The sequence below is a fragment of the Euprymna scolopes genome, chromosome 8, assembly GCF_053919585.1.
Source record: "Euprymna scolopes isolate OS-2025 chromosome 8, ASM5391958v1, whole genome shotgun sequence".
NCBI classification, from domain to species: domain Eukaryota; kingdom Metazoa; phylum Mollusca; class Cephalopoda; order Sepiida; family Sepiolidae; genus Euprymna; species Euprymna scolopes.
The window spans coordinates 124,818,308-124,833,829 of NC_136489.1; the positions used below are offsets into that span (position 1 = coordinate 124,818,308).

A 15,522-nucleotide genomic window follows, 5' to 3' on the forward strand; every position below is an offset into this window, starting at 1 on the left:
CTTGAGTTCCTTCAACTATAATCAAAACGAAAACTTATGAAGAATTTTTTGTAAAATTATTTATTACAAGAAATGGAAAGTGATCTTTAATAGAAATCTCACCTGTCTATTTAAATGTATGTATGTCTTGCAAAAACTTTTGACAGAAGCGACGGATTTCATGAGATCAGTATCATTTTGAAGCTCGACCCTTCGGACGACAACTATCAAAAAATTGGCCAAGAACATTAATTCCTTCACCCTCAACTGGGCACTTTTCTACAGGGAGGGGTCGCTTTTTTCACCAATATTTTCGAAAGTCATTCCCCTCTTTTCAATTGATTAGCCTTAATGTAAGCCTTCGCCACTTCCGGGTTGGTGATGGACGCAATAGCAAAGACGTCACGTTTTTTTGTTTCTTTTTTTTTTTTTTTTTTAACGTTCTTTTCCTCCTTCGCGGTATGGGTTCGAGCCTGCCTGCCTACTAGCACTTTTATTTTTATTTATTTTTTTTTTTTTGCTCAACAGACACCTCCAACCCCCCGGGCAAAGCCGGACACCCAGGCTAGTCAGAATCAAACCACAGTCACTCGGAAGAACAAAGATGTAAGCGTGACACACAAAGAAAAGACACGCTCTCGTATTTAATGTATATAGATGGATGAAAGTGTAAAAGAAAAAAAATATTAATGGGATCCGATGAAATAGGGACAATTAAATTGTTTTTCTTTGGTTTCTGACACCAGATGTTTTGTCCGATCATGTATCAAGCCACAAGAAATAATGGATGTTGACGGTCAGGTTGGAAAATTAATACTGACTTTTATTTTGATTTTATTTTTGAAAAAAAAAAAAAGGCAACATTCCTATTGCCAAAATAAATAAAAAGTTGCCATAGCAACCGTCTCTTTCGTGAATACACGATACGCAATACAATAAATATAACCAGATTTTGGAGATGGCAACATGGAGAATATCTTGGCCATTTAACTGGGAGCAAAGTGTAATATCGGTTCTGATACAACACTTCATCGTTTCTGTCCTGTAAGTGCAGGAGAAATCTGCCTAGACTGAGGCAATTTTTTTATTTTTGTTTCAGTCCTGACTGCACTTTTTGGTGAGCTGTGGTTCTCCACATTAAAAAAACAACCTTGTTCTAACTAGGAATACAAAAAATTAAATTAAAAAACTATTAGGTACAGTGGGAATATTTTTGTAGTATTTGTCTATAGGAAATGGTTACCTTGTAAAAGTTTTGAATAAGATGAATACTGGTTGATATAACATCTGTCAAATTACTGATGCTCTTTTTTTCCCCCCTCTTTCTTTTCTATATTTCTCTCTCTCTCTCTCTCTCATATCTTTCTCTCTCTCTCTCTCTCTCATATCTTTCTCTCTCTCTCTCTCTCTCTCTCATATCTTTCTCTCTCTCTCTCTCTCTCATATCTTTCTCTCTCTCTCTCATATCTTTCTCTCTCTCTCTCATATCTTTCTCTCTCTCTCTCATATCTTTCTCTCTCTCTCTCATATCTTTCTCTCTCTCTCTCATATCTTTCTCTCTCTCTCTCATATCTTTCTCTCTCTCTCTCATATCTTTCTCTCTCTCTCTCTCTCTCATATCTTTCTCTCTCTCTCTCTCTCTCATATCTTTCTCTCTCTCTCTCTCATATCTTTCTCTCTCTCTCTCTCATATCTTTCTCTCTCTCTCTCTCTCTCATATCTTTCTCTCTCTCTCATATCTTTCTCTCTCTCGCTTCTCTCCTCTCTCTCGCTTCTCTCCTCTCTCTCGCTTCTCTCTCTCTCTCTCGCTTCTCTCTCTCTCTCTCGCTTCTCTCTCTCTCTCTCGCTTCTCTCTCTCGCTTCTCTCTCTCGCTTCTCTCTCTCGCTTCTCTCTCTCGCTTCTCTCTCTCTCTCTCGCTTCTCTCTCTCGCTTCTCTCTCTCGCTTCTCTCTCTCGCTTCTCTCTCTCTCTCTCGCTTCTCTCTCTCTCGCTTCTCTCTCTCTCGCTTCTCTCTCTCTCTCTCTCGCTTCTCTCTCTCTCTCTCTCGCTTCTCTCTCTCTCTCTCTCTCTCGCTTCTCTCTCTCTCTCGCTTCTCTCTCTCTCTCTCGCTTCTCTCTCTCTCTCTCGCTTCTCTCATCTCTATCCCCCCTCTCTCTCGCGCATATCTTTACTCTCTAATTCCCTCTCTCTCTTCTTCCTCTACCTCTCTAATACCCTCCCCCCCTCTCTCTCTTTCTGGCTCTCCTTTCCTCTTTCTATAATATTTATTATTTTAGCATAAGATTATATCTGTCAGTTTTAAGACCAGAGAGAAGCGGTTGTATAAACTGAGAAATATGGGATTGTCCAATTGAAAAGATGTTCATGAATAAAGATTGTTTAAAATTCTAAATAATGAATCATCTGATAAAAGATGCAACTCAACGAATGGTGTGAAATAAACATGGTTTTCTTTTTTATATTCGTCTCATTTTAGTTCCTTCAACATTTGACTTGCGTGAGAATTTAGTTATAGATAACCATAAAAATTAAATATGACACTCGTTTTTTTTTTTTTTCTTTCAAAATTTTAATCATCTAACTTTTTTTGTGCAGTCCTTTTTTGTACTTTCAAATCGTATGCATAACTAGCTGTTCCGACCTGTCATTGGTCAGGAATATTTGTACTTATATTTTTCTTTTGTAGTAGAATATTATTTTTAACTGTTAGACATCTTTGCAAAATTAAGTTCTAAATTTGTTCTTCATAGTGTACAAAATATGGGCCTTTTGTTGTATAGACAACAAAGCAAAAAGGTGGTAAAAAAAACAAAAAAACGAATGTTACCAGAGGTAAGATAAGTTACTTTGTTACCTACCTAGATGAGTTTTTTTTGTGTGCGTTTTCGCTTATTTTAAAGCGTTTTAGTTTAAAACACAAATAGTGTCGAATCTTAGGTTAGAACAAAAATGAAATGGCCTACACTCGGTCATGATCTTGATGAAATAAAATTGAACAAAATGCTAGTATAACATTTAATTTCTGCACGATTAGTGATATTTATTGAGTGGCTTTCTGCTAGTATTTCTAATTTTAAATTTTGAGCGATTATCAAGACATTCCAAATGGAAACTTTTTTTTTTTTTTTTTAATAGACATTCTCTAATGGAGACTATTTTTTTCTTCTAAGATTCAACACGAATGAATTTAACATCAGTTTTGAGTGCCATAAGAGATTAAAGGAAAGCAGGAATTCTGTGAGGAAGGATGAGAGGTGTGTGAAGAGTAAGAAAGTCAGAACACCAGAATTGATTGGCCAAATAAAGAATTTTATAAATAAGGATAGTCGTGTGTCTATAGAGACAATAAGTGCACAGCTTGATGTTAGTGTGGTAACTGTACACGCAATTATTTGCAAAGAACTGAAGATGCGGGAGATTTGTACAAAGTTTGTCCCAAAGGTGTTCAGAGAAGATCAGAAAGAAAGACGTTATCATGACAGCAGAAAGGAGATGGTTGAGCTGATCAGTTCAGATTCCACAATTCTTGATACTCTGGTAACCTGCGATAAAAGCTGGATCTACTGCTATTACCTAGAGATCAAGAGACAGTTCTCAGTGGAAGCATACTGGCTCTCCTAGATCCAAGAAGGCCAGATCGAGCAAATTCATCAAAAACTGATGATAATTTTTTTTTTTTTTTTTATAGCACAGGCATGATCTTCCCTCCCGTCGAGTTTGACGCAAAGGTCCCCCCCTCCCCTCGAGTTTGCCGGGAAGATCCCCCCTCCCCTCCCCTCGAGTTTGCCGGATACATACAATTTAAACTTTTTTTTCGATATTTTCATTTTTTAATGTCTTGATTAAACTGTACAAGTACCAAACATTGTTTTATGAGTGGTCCTGGTGCAACACAATCACATTGAAACACTGGTTCTTACCAGATCACCGAAGTTAAGCAACATTAAGCATGGCCAGTAACAGATGGGTGACCATTTGGGAAAGTGAAGTGCTGTATGTACTGCAAGGTGAAATACCAGGTTGGGAAACTAGCACGGTCTATCTTTCTCTTGAGGGTAGATGGGACTCTCTTAAGCCATGGTAGGCAACCCATCTAGTGATGGCGTCACGATAAAAAAAAAAGACCCTTGATAGCCCTGGTGAAGCATCAAGTATTCAGCTACGAACAAAATTTTAATTACACTACAAACTTATGTAGTGAGTTCAATCTCGGCTGTGGCCGCATGTTATGTTTATGGTGCGACCAGATCAGGCTAATTCAGATAACGAATTTGACTTAAAATGCACCAAACATTAATGTTGTGTTTTTCTTTTCCTTTTGTAAAACTCAATCATGTTCTACAAAGTCAAAAACAATGATTTTCCTCTACAAAACAATTAAAATTAAAACCATGAATAAATATTTGAAGATTTAGATAATTTGAGACATAAAAGCTGTTAGCAAAATGACTAGATTTAGCATGAAATAACCCAAAAAGGGTTAATACACCGTAAAACAACCAAACTAAATCACCAACTGAACCGATTGCTATTTCAAAAATTTCCACTCTCTCTCTCTCTCTAACCCGTTCTTGTTTAACTAATCTCAAAGCCTCCTCCCTCAATACTATCAAGCATATATACACATGTATAATGTTCATAAAATGTTTATCAAAGAACTTTCCTGTTGGAAGTTAATGCTAAACTTTTGGTTGTGATTAATTTATACTTTCCTCTTGGTACAGTATCTGGGTATGTCAGATTACATATTTATTGTTTTATTCCTACTACAAAGAAAATTGACATTTCATGGGAAAAAAAATATCCTATACAGTATTTGCATGAGAGAATAAGTAACTGATGAACGTGTTTTTATTGGTGGAAAAATATGGTTAATATTATACCAGTAAAATGAAGAAAAGAAAAAAAGGGGAAGTAAAATGAAGAAAAGAGAAAAAAAAGGGGAAGTAAAATGAAGAAAAGAAAAAAAAAGGGGAAGTAAAATGAAGAAAAGAAAAAAAAAGGGGAAGTAAAATGAAGAAAAGAAAAAAAAAGGGGAAGTAAAATGAAGAAAAGAAAAAAAAAGGGGGAAGTAAAATGAAGAAAAGAAAAAAAAAAAGGGGAAGTAAAATGAAGAAAAAGAAAAAAAAAGGGGAAGTAAAATGAAGAAAAGAAAAAAAAAGGGGAAGTAAAATGAAGAAAAGAAAAAAAAAGGGGAAGTAAAATGAAGAAAAGAAAAAAAAAGGGGAAGTAAAATGAAGAAAAGAAAAAAAAAGGGGAAGTAAAATGAAGAAAAGAAAAAAAAGGGGAAGTAAAATGAAGAAAAGAAAAAAAAGGGGAAGTAAAATGAAGAAAAGAAAAAAAAGGGGAAGTAAAATGAAGAAAAGAAAAAAAGGGGAAGTAAAATGAAGAAAAGAAAAAAAAAGGGGAAGTAAAATGAAGAAAAGAAAAAAAAAGGGGAAGTAAAATGAAGAAAAGAAAAAAAAAGGGGAAGTAAAATGAAGAAAAGAAAAAAAAAGGGGAAGTAAAATGAAGAAAAGAAAAAAAAGGGGAAGTAAAATGAAGAAAAGAAAAAAAAGGGGAAGTAAAATGAAGAAAAGAAAAAAAAAGGGGAAGTTAAATGAAGAAAAGAAAAAAAAAGGGGAAGTAAAATGAAGAAAAGAAAAAAAAGGGGAAGTAAAATGAAGAAAAGAAAAAAAGGGGAAGTAAAATGAAGAAAAGAAAAAAAAGGGGAAGTAAAATGAAGAAAAGAAAAAAAAAGGGGAAGTAAAATGAAGAAAAGAAAAAAAAAGGGGAAGTAAAATGAAGAAAAGAAAAAAGGGGAAGAAAAAGTGAAAAAGAAAAATGAAAAAAAGAAAAAAAGGGAAGTCTTTTCTTTGAAAAAGACATATTTGCTGAAAGACTCAGGTTTTAAAGGTTGCGGGTTTGAACTTAAGACGTCCAATGGTAAGGCTCCATTTGTGAGCTGTTGGGAATGTGGAGTTGCTCCTTAATTATGATTGCTCCCAGGTTTACTTTGGCCAGGAATTGTAGTACTACGAAATCAGGTTGTCTGGAAATACTGGCATCCTGACCAAAAATGCACCAAACATCTGATTTTATTGTATTTTTTTTTTCTTTTTTCTTTCAGTCATGTTTTGCAAAGTCGAAAACAAAAACATTTAACTTCTACAAAACAATCAAACCAGGCATGATAAATAAGTACTTGAAGATAAAAAAAAAAAAAACCCAAAAAAACCCTGAAGCATAGAAACTCTTTCCAAATTGACTGGATTAAACATTAAATAATCTGAAAAGGATTGATATGCCATAAAACAAAACCACCAAACCAAACTCTATTAATAAATATTTGAGGATATAAAGTACTTGAAGCATAAAAACTTTTACCAAAATGACTGGATTCAGCATTAAATTAATTAAGTTAATTATGTCAATATGCCATTAAACAAAAATAACTAATCAGCTTTTGTAAATGATTTTATTCCTTAAAAAATAAATACATTATTTGGTTTTCTGAATTTCTATAAATTATACCATATAAAAACGTTTTCTTACATGTGATCAACTGTTTTTGGTTAGAAATGATTGTTTCTAAGCAAAACTAATCCACTTTTAAATACTGCTTAATAATCTTTGTTTACTTTTTGCTGATTATATAAAAAAAAGGTTGGTTTTAAAAAGTAAATGTTTTTTTTTTTTTCTTATGTTACTTTTTTTTTTTAGTTTATAAAATATTCAACTAAAATGAAATAATTTAGACTTACATGAAATTAACATTCTGCTATTGACATAAAAAACTACTGTGTTCGTAATGAGTACTCTGCCTATTCCTTTTGTCAACTACAAGTGCTCGTCTGAGCTCCAATCCATACCCCCCCCCGGTCTGACTTTCACAAAAAAAAAAACTCATCTAGCTGAAACGACTATCAATAATTTCACCCACTTTTTGTCTGTGCCTAATAGATTCCATGAACAAAGCTTCTTTCTTAGAACTGCACGCCTGTGGAACTCTGTTCCGTTTTCCTGCTTTCCAGCTGACTACAATATCGTTGCCTTCAAGTCCAATGTAAACAAGTTCTTGATGAGTCATCCCCTTAAGTAATTCGATTTACCAAATTTCCACAACTAACGATTACTACATTTTCCCATTGACTACTCTACACTCATTAACCCTTATCCTCGAGTGGCTTCCGGGCCTTTATAAGTGGTGACTCCTTTGTAAAAAAAAAAAAAAAAAATTGCCTGTTTTTATTTGCATATAACAAATTGCAAAACCATTTTTTAATAATGTATAGATAAATGTAAATGATAGACATATTTGCATGATTTTTTTTTTAAATTAAGTCTTTTGGGGTGGAAAGTTTAAATTTATGAAAAGATATTTAGATTTTATATATTTAATTTTAAAACTAATTTTGAATTTGAATTTTCCATCTGACTGGCATAAAAGTATAATTATGTTCAAGAGAATTTAATATCTCTTATTTTGTATTATATTGATTAAAAATTGCATTGTGTTCTTTTAAAAAAAAAAAAAAAAAAAAAAAAAAAAAAAAAGGAAAATAAGCATGACTATCGATCCTCTGTTTCGTAAAACATTTCTTTTCACTAATATTAACAATTAGTATAGATATTCCGAAAAATTGAGTCCTAGGAAAGCCTTAAATAAATATCCTAGTGACCCCTGAAGATTAAACCTTCTTTATGGTCTATGGACCCACCCTCAAACCTGAGCTAACCCCTCTTTTCCTTAGTAGAGAAAAGGAAACCTGTATTCAACACCTGAAGAAGGTCGTGGGGTGCAGTGAGTGAAACATTGTGTCAATAACACCCAAGATGAGAATAATTGTTCGATTACTCAAAATAATACAAACATTCACATCTCGTCTCAAAATTTCATAATCCCATCTTATTTGTTTTTTCGTTTTCTTTTCAGAATTGGAAGTCGAAGAAGCTATAATAAATTGGAGTTTGGAATTAACAGATAGGTTGAGTAGCCGCTTGTACGCCTTATGGAACCGAACTGCCGGAGACTGCCTTTTGGATTCAGTCTTGCAAGCTACTTGGGGTGTCTTTGATGTCGATAATTCACTACGTAGAGCCCTTGCTGAAAGCCTCAGTGATGGTGCAATGATGTAGGTATCCAATCCAAACGTTTCAAAATCTCTTTGCTAACAAAATTATCCGCAAAATGTCATCATCGTTACTGTCATTCTCTTCCTCATCCTCATTATCCATTTTATTGTCGCTTTGTCAGTGATCTTATATTTTCTGGCAGCCTACAATCTGTTTCCAAGCTTGGTGGTCATGTCTTTTGTCTTGTTCATTGTATTTTTCTCTAAACTTTTTTTTTTTTTTGTCTTAAACTTTTTCTTATTTATGCTATTTTTCTATGCTGTTTTTGACAGTGTATTCTCTGATTTTCTTAGAACTTTCCAACTTACAACCACAATCAACTTTTATATTCTAGAAAAAAGGAAAAACTTTAAAAAAAAAGTACCAAAGTGTTTCTAACCAAAACGTTTGGTACACTCGCATTAAGTTTATGTGATGATTTAATGACTTAATCATTGCAATGTATGTACCTTTTGGGAAGGTTGGGCGTGGGGCCAGCACCATCACCCCCAAAAAGAATTCCTCACTACAAAAGCATCTACAAAGTTGTGGATGGCCTATGCCCCTCCAGGGGCACAAGGCTATGGATGGGATAGATGGAAGGTCTTATGTTAATGGATGTTCGACTTATAATTTACTAGCTGTCCCATCCCAACATTGCCTAGTGATGTATTTTCATTTTTTTTTTTTTTTAAATGTGCATTTGTTTATTTCATTTAAGTTTTAACTTTTATTCTAAGGATAATAAATCTGTGATGTATGAATATAGTTATCTCCCTTTTTTTCCAAAAGAAAAATAAAGTCTGTAATGGATAAAAATAAGATTACTTCCTTTTTTTTATTGTTGTTAAATAATAGTACTTGTATGAAAATATATCCAACTGATGAATTATTTTCTAGAAAGAAATTAACTCCAGTTGCATTTTATTGTTAAAAACATGGACCACCGTTCAAAATCAAGATAAAATGCCTATACAGAAAGAAGTAATTTTGTAAGAAGGAATATATTGATGACAAAAATCGAATATCTGGCTGATTTTACTTTATTACATAGAAGATTAGATGTACTTACCCGGGATTGATTGTAATTGTTGCAAATTTTTAAAGTTATACAGAAAAAGAACTGAAATTTCAGTTTTTGATAAGTTATATTGTTTACATTATATTGTTTTCCTTCTTGCCAGAAAATTAGACACAATTGCAAGTGCGATTTTGTGAACCCAGTGTCCTAAAATAAGTGCACTATAGATTACTAAAAAATGCCTGAGCAGCCCCGTTGATATTCTCAGTAGGGGTGCCACAAGCGATTAGCCATAAGCTCTGTTCTTAGAGAGAATATAAAGTCTGAGATGGTGGACTTTCTAAAACTGAACAGAACAGCAATGCGACAGCAACAAAGTTACTGTTGGACTGGGTATTTATTTCACTCCCATCACGAGAAATGTGACACCAGAAAGTTGAACTAAAAAGTCTGTGCTGCAGAGAAGGAACATGGTGACCCTGCAAAAGATGCCTTTGCCGTCCTGTCGGCATTCCCCGGCAGATGCACCTCAGATGATTAGCAAAAAACTAAACCTTTCTTAAAGAGAAAAGGCAAAGCCTGGGAGTGTGGACCTCCTAGAACTGCACAAAACCAGCATTACACAGTAATCAACAGGGAACAGGTAATTACGGGAATGTTCTAATCTTAGTGAGGGGAAAAAAAGTTTGCTAATTTTCCTGAGAGGGGAAAAAAGTTTTCCCCTCTCAATGTCTGACTGATTTGTGTCCTAATTCTATTTTATTTCAATAATTTTCAGTTTTATTTTTTTGCTCTATTGTTACATAACTTTTTTTTTCTCTATTGTCACATAACTTTTTTTTTTCTCTATTGTCACATAACTTTTTTTTTTCTCTATTGTCACATAACTTTTTTTTTTCTCTATTGTCACATAACTTTTTTTTTTCTCTATTGTCACATAACTTTTTTTTTTCTCTATTGTCACATAACTTTTTTTTTGCTCTATTGTCACATAACTTTTTTTTTTCTCTATTGTCACATAACTTTTTTTTTTCTCTATTGTCACATAACTTTTTTTTTTCTCTATTGTCACATAACTTTTTTTTTTCTCTATTGTCACATGAGTTTTTTTTTGCTCTATTGTCACATGAGTTTTTTTTTTTGCTCTATTGTCACATGAGTTTTTTTTTTGCTCTATTGTCACATAACTTTTTTTTTGCTCTATTGTCACATAAGTTTTTTTTTGCTCTATTGTCACATGAGGTTTTTTTTTCTCTATTGTTACATAAGTTATTTTTTGCTCTATTGTTATCACTCAGTCGGATTTCTCCGTAAAATGACGTCACATGCTGCCGGAGAAAATGGACGAGGGGGGGGGGTTACAGGGGAACAGCGCCAAATACAAATTTCCAGAATATTTCAACACGACACTGCTTGAAAAATTAATTTTTTTGCTCTATTGTCACATAAGTTTTTTTTTGCTCTATTGTTACATAAGTTTTTTTTGCTCTATTGTTACATAAGTTTATTTTGCTCTATTGTCACATAACTTTTTTTTTTCTCTATTGTCACATAACTTTTTTTTTTCTCTATTGTCACATAACTTTTTTTTTTCTCTATTGTGACATGAGTTTTTTTTTTCTCTATTGTCACATGAGTTTTTTTTTCTCTATTGTCACATGAGTTTTTTTTTTCTCTATTGTCACATGAGTTTTTTTTTTCTCTATTGTCACATGAGTTTTTTTTTTCTCTATTGTCACGAGTTTTTTTTTCTCTATTGTTACATAAGTTTTTGTTCTATTGTTACATAAGTTTTTGTTCTATTGTTACATAAGTTTTTGTTCTGTTGTTACATAAGTTTGTTCTCTATTGTTACATAAGTTTTTGTTCTATTGTTACATAAGTTTTTTTTTCCTATTGTTACATAAGTTTTTTTTCTATTGTTACATAAGTTTTTTTCCTATTGTTACATAAGTTTTTTTTCTATTGTTACATAAGTTTTTTTCTATTGTTACATAAGTTTTTTTCCTATTGTTACATAAGTTTTTTTCCTATTGTTACATAAAGTTTTTTTTTCTATTGTTACATAAAGTTTTTTTTTCTATTGTTACATAAAGTTTTTTTTTCTATTGTTACATAAAGTTTTTTTTTCTATTGTTACATAAGTTTTTTTTCTGTTGTTACATAAGTTTTTTTTGTTCTATTGTTACATACGTTTTTTTTCTCTATTGTCACATAACTTTTTTTTTTCTCTATTGTCACATAACTGTTTTTTTCTCTATTGTCACATAACTTTTTTTTTTCTCTATTGTTACATAACTTTTTTTTGCTCTATTGTTACATAACTTTTTTTTGCTCTATTGTTAAATAAGTTCTTTTTGCTCTATTGTTACATAAGTTTTTTTTTGCTCTATTGTACATAAGTTTTTTTTTTGCTCTATTGTTACATAAGTTTTTTTTTGCTCTGTTGTTACATAAGTTTTTTTTTGCTCTATTGTTACATAACTTTTTTTTGCTCTATTGTTAAATAAGTTTTTTTTGCTCTATTGTTAAATAAGTTTTTTTTTGCTCTATTGTCACATAACTTTTTTTTGCTCTATTGTCACATAACTTTTTTTTGCTCTATTGTCACATAACTTTTTTTTGCTCTATTGTTAAATAAGTTCTTTTTGCTCTATTGTTAAATAAGTTTTTTTTTCTCTATTGTTAAATAATTTTTTTTTGCTCTATTGTCACATATTTTTTTTTTTCTCTATTGTAACATAACTTTTTTTTTGCTCTATTGTGACATAACTTTTTTTTTCTCTCTATTGTTACATAACTTTTTTTTCTCTATTGTTACGTAACTTTTTTTCTCTATTGTTACATACTTTTTTCTCTATTGTTACATACTTTTTTCTCTATTGTTAAATAACTTTTTTTCTCTATTGTTAAATAAGTTTATTTTTGCTCTATTGTTACATAACTTTTTTTTTTGCTCTATTGTTACATAACTTTTTTTTCTCTATTGTCACATAAGTTTTTTTTTGCTCTATTGTTAAATAAGTTTTTATTTTGCTCTATTGTTACATACGTTTTTTTTTCTCTATTGTCACATAAGTTTTTTTTTGCTCTATTGTTACATAAGTTTCTTTTGCTCTATTGTTACATAAGTTTCTTTTGCTCTATTGTTACATAATTTTTTTTTTGCTCTATTGGTACATAAGTTTTTTTTCTCTATTGTTACATAAGTTTTTTTTCTCTATTGTTACATAAGTTTTTTTGGTCTATTGTTACATAAGTTTTTTTTTGCTCTATTGTTACATAAGTTTTTTTTTGCTCTATTGTTACATATGTTTTTTGCTCTATTGTTACATAAGTTTTTTTTTGCTCTATTGTTACATAAGTTTCTTTTCTCTATTTTTACATAAGTTTCTTTTCTCTATTTTTACATAAGTTTCTTTTCTCTATTGTTACATTAGTTTGTTTTGCTCTATTGTTACATAAGTTTGTTTTGCTCTATTGTTACATAAGTTTTTTTTTTGCTCTATTGTCACATAAGTTTTTTTTTTGCTCTATTGTCACATAAGTTTTTTTTTCTCTATTGTCACATAACTTTTTTTTTGCTCTATTGTCACATAACTTTTTTTTTGCTCTATTGTCACATAACGTTTTTTTGCGCTATTGTCACATAAGTTTTTTTTGGCTCTATTCTCACATAAGTTTTTTTTCTCTATTGTCACATAACTTTTTTTTTTCTCTATTGTGAAATGAGTTTTTTTTTTTCTCTATTGTCACATGAGTTTTTTTTTTCTCTATTGTCACATGAGTTTTTTTTTCTCTATTGTCACATGAGTTTTTTTTTTCTCTATTGTCACATGAGTTTTTTTTTCTCTATTGTCACATGAGTTTTTTTTTTCTCTATTGTCACATGAGTTTTTTTTCTCTATTGTTACATAAGTTTTTTTTCTATTGTTACATAAGTTTTTGTTCTATTGTTACATAAGTTTTTGTTCTATTGTTACATAAGTTTTTGTTCTATTGTTACATAAGTTTTTGTTCTATTGTTACATAAGTTTTTGTTCTATTGTTACATAAGTTTTTTTTCTATTGTTACATAAGTTTTTTCTCTATCGTTACATAGGTTTTTTTTCTATTGTTACATAAGTTTTTTTTCTCTATTGTCACATAACTTTTTTTTTTCTCTATTGTCACATAACTTTTTTTTTCTCTATTGTTACATAACTTTTTTTTGCTCTATTGTTAAATAAGTTCTTTTTGCTCTATTGTTACATAAGTTCTTTTTGCTCTATTGTTACATAAGTTTTTTTTTGCTCTATTGTACATAAGTTTTTTTTTTTGCTCTATTGTTACATAAGTTTTTTTTTGCTCTATTGTTACATAACTTTTTTTTGCTCTATTGTTAAATAAGTTTTTTTTGCTCTATTGTCACATAACTTTTTTTTGCTCTATTGTTAAATAAGTTTTTTTTGCTCTATTGTTAAATAAGTTTTTTTTGCTCTATTGTTAAATAAGTTTTTTTGCTCTATTGTTAAATAAGTTTGTTTTTTGCTCTATTGTCACATAAGTTTTTTTTTCTCTATTGTTAAATAAGTTTTTTTTGCTCTATTGTCACATTTTTTTTTTCTCTATTGTAACATAACTTTTTTTTTGCTCTATTGTGACATAACTTTTTTTTTGCTCTATTGTGACATAACTTTTTTTTCTCTCTATTGTTACATAACTTTTTTTCTCTATTGTTACGTAACTTTTTTTCTCTATTGTTACATACTTTTTTCTCTATTGTTACATACTTTTTTCTCTATTGTTACATACTTTTTTCTCTATTGTTACATACTTTTTTCTCTATTGTTACATAACTTTTTTTTCTCTATTGTTAAATAAGTTTATTTTTGCTCTATTGTTACATAACTTTTTTTTTGCTCTATTGTTACATAAGTTTTTTTTTGCTCTATTGTTAAATAAGTTTTTATTTTGCTCTATTGTTACATACGTTTTTTTTCTCTATTGTCACATAAGTTTCTTTTGCTCTATTGTTACATAAGTTTCTTTTGCTCTATTGTTACATAATTTTTTTTTGCTCTATTGTTACATAATTTTTTTTGCTCTATTGTTACATAATTTTTTTTGCTCTATTGTTACATAAGATTTTTTTCTCTATTGTTACATAAGTTTTTTTTTTGCTCTATTGTTACATAAGTTTTTTTTTGCTCTATTGTTACATAAGTTTCTTTTCTCTATTGTTACATAAGTTTCTTTTCTCTATTGTTACATTAGTTTGTTTTGCTCTATTGTTACATAAGTTTGTTTTGCTCTATTGTTACATAAGTTTTTTTTTTGCTCTATTGTCACATAAGTTTTTTTTTCTCTATTGTCACATAACTTTTTTTTTGCGCTATTGTTACATAAGTTTTTTTTGGCTCTATTGTCACATAAGTTTTTTTTCTCTATTGTCACATAACTTTTTTTTGCTCTATTGTCACATAACTTTTTTTTGCTCTATTGTTACATAAGTTTTTTTTTTCTATTGTTACATAAGTTTCTTTTCTCTATTTTTACATAAGTTTCTTTTTGCTCTATTGTTACATAACTTTTTTTTTGCTCTATTGTTACATAACTTTTTTTTTGCTCTATTGTTACATAACTTTTTTTTTTGCTCTATTGTTACATAAGTTTTTTTTGTGCTCTATTGTTACATAAGTTTTTTGGTACTAGTGCATGAGCTGGCCTGGGCGTGGCTTATCACTCGCTCGGATTTCTCCGTAAATTGACGTCACATCCTGCCATCTAACGGAGAAAATGGTCAAGATGGGGTGGGGGAGCTTACAGAGAGAGAAAAACGCGGAAACAGCGCCAAATACACGTTTCCAGAATATTTCAACACGAAACTGCTTGAAAAATTAATTATAGCATTTTCTTTAATTACTTTAAAATTAATATAGTGGTAAAATTATTTAAAAAAAAAAGAAAACAGAAGCCAAATTTGAAGCCAAATTAAAAGCCAAAAAAAAAGAAGGCCAAATACAATTTCTTGAAGGCCAAACAATTTCAAAAAAGGCCAAATTCACGAAACCAAAACGTGACTAATGCACGCTAACCTTATAGGACGGCGCCATCTTGTATTGGCGAAGTTCTAAAATGCCGTAAAACATACCCTGTTTTTTTTTGTTTTTTTTATAATTACTACTTTTTTAAATAGAAAAATGAATGATGCAGGTAAGTTGCAAAGTAATTTTTATTGTCAAATAATAACAGAACAACTTACCGTAATTATTGTTCACATGCATGGGAGTCAAATAGAAGAAAACTTGTCGTAATGTTTTCAAGGAAAAACGCTAAACAAATTTGTTTTTTTTTGTCAAATAAATTAAGTTAAAAAATTTATTTCTTCTTTCACAAAATTTAATTTAATTTTTTTCAAATAAAATACTTTTTTGAATGTCTTTTTA

At 30.5% G+C, this 15,522-nt stretch overlaps 1 protein-coding gene and 1 long non-coding RNA gene across 4 annotated transcripts in view; both read left to right on the forward strand.

The window, feature by feature from the left end:
- LOC145283752 (ubiquitin thioesterase zranb1-B-like) overlaps positions 1-15,522 on the forward strand; it is a 578,310-nt gene that overhangs the window by 509,450 nt on the left and 53,338 nt on the right. For all 3 annotated transcript variants that reach the window (XM_080132814.1, XM_080132813.1, XM_080132815.1), the window contains one exon: positions 7,895-8,093. In XM_080132814.1, coding sequence (XP_079988940.1) covers positions 7,895-8,093 — 199 coding nt within the window. The remainder of the gene's footprint in view (positions 1-7,894; positions 8,094-15,522) is intronic.
- The window catches only part of LOC145283756 (uncharacterized), a 259,776-nt gene that overhangs the window by 184,188 nt on the left and 60,066 nt on the right, over positions 1-15,522 (forward strand). The gene's annotated exons all lie outside the window — the stretch shown is intronic.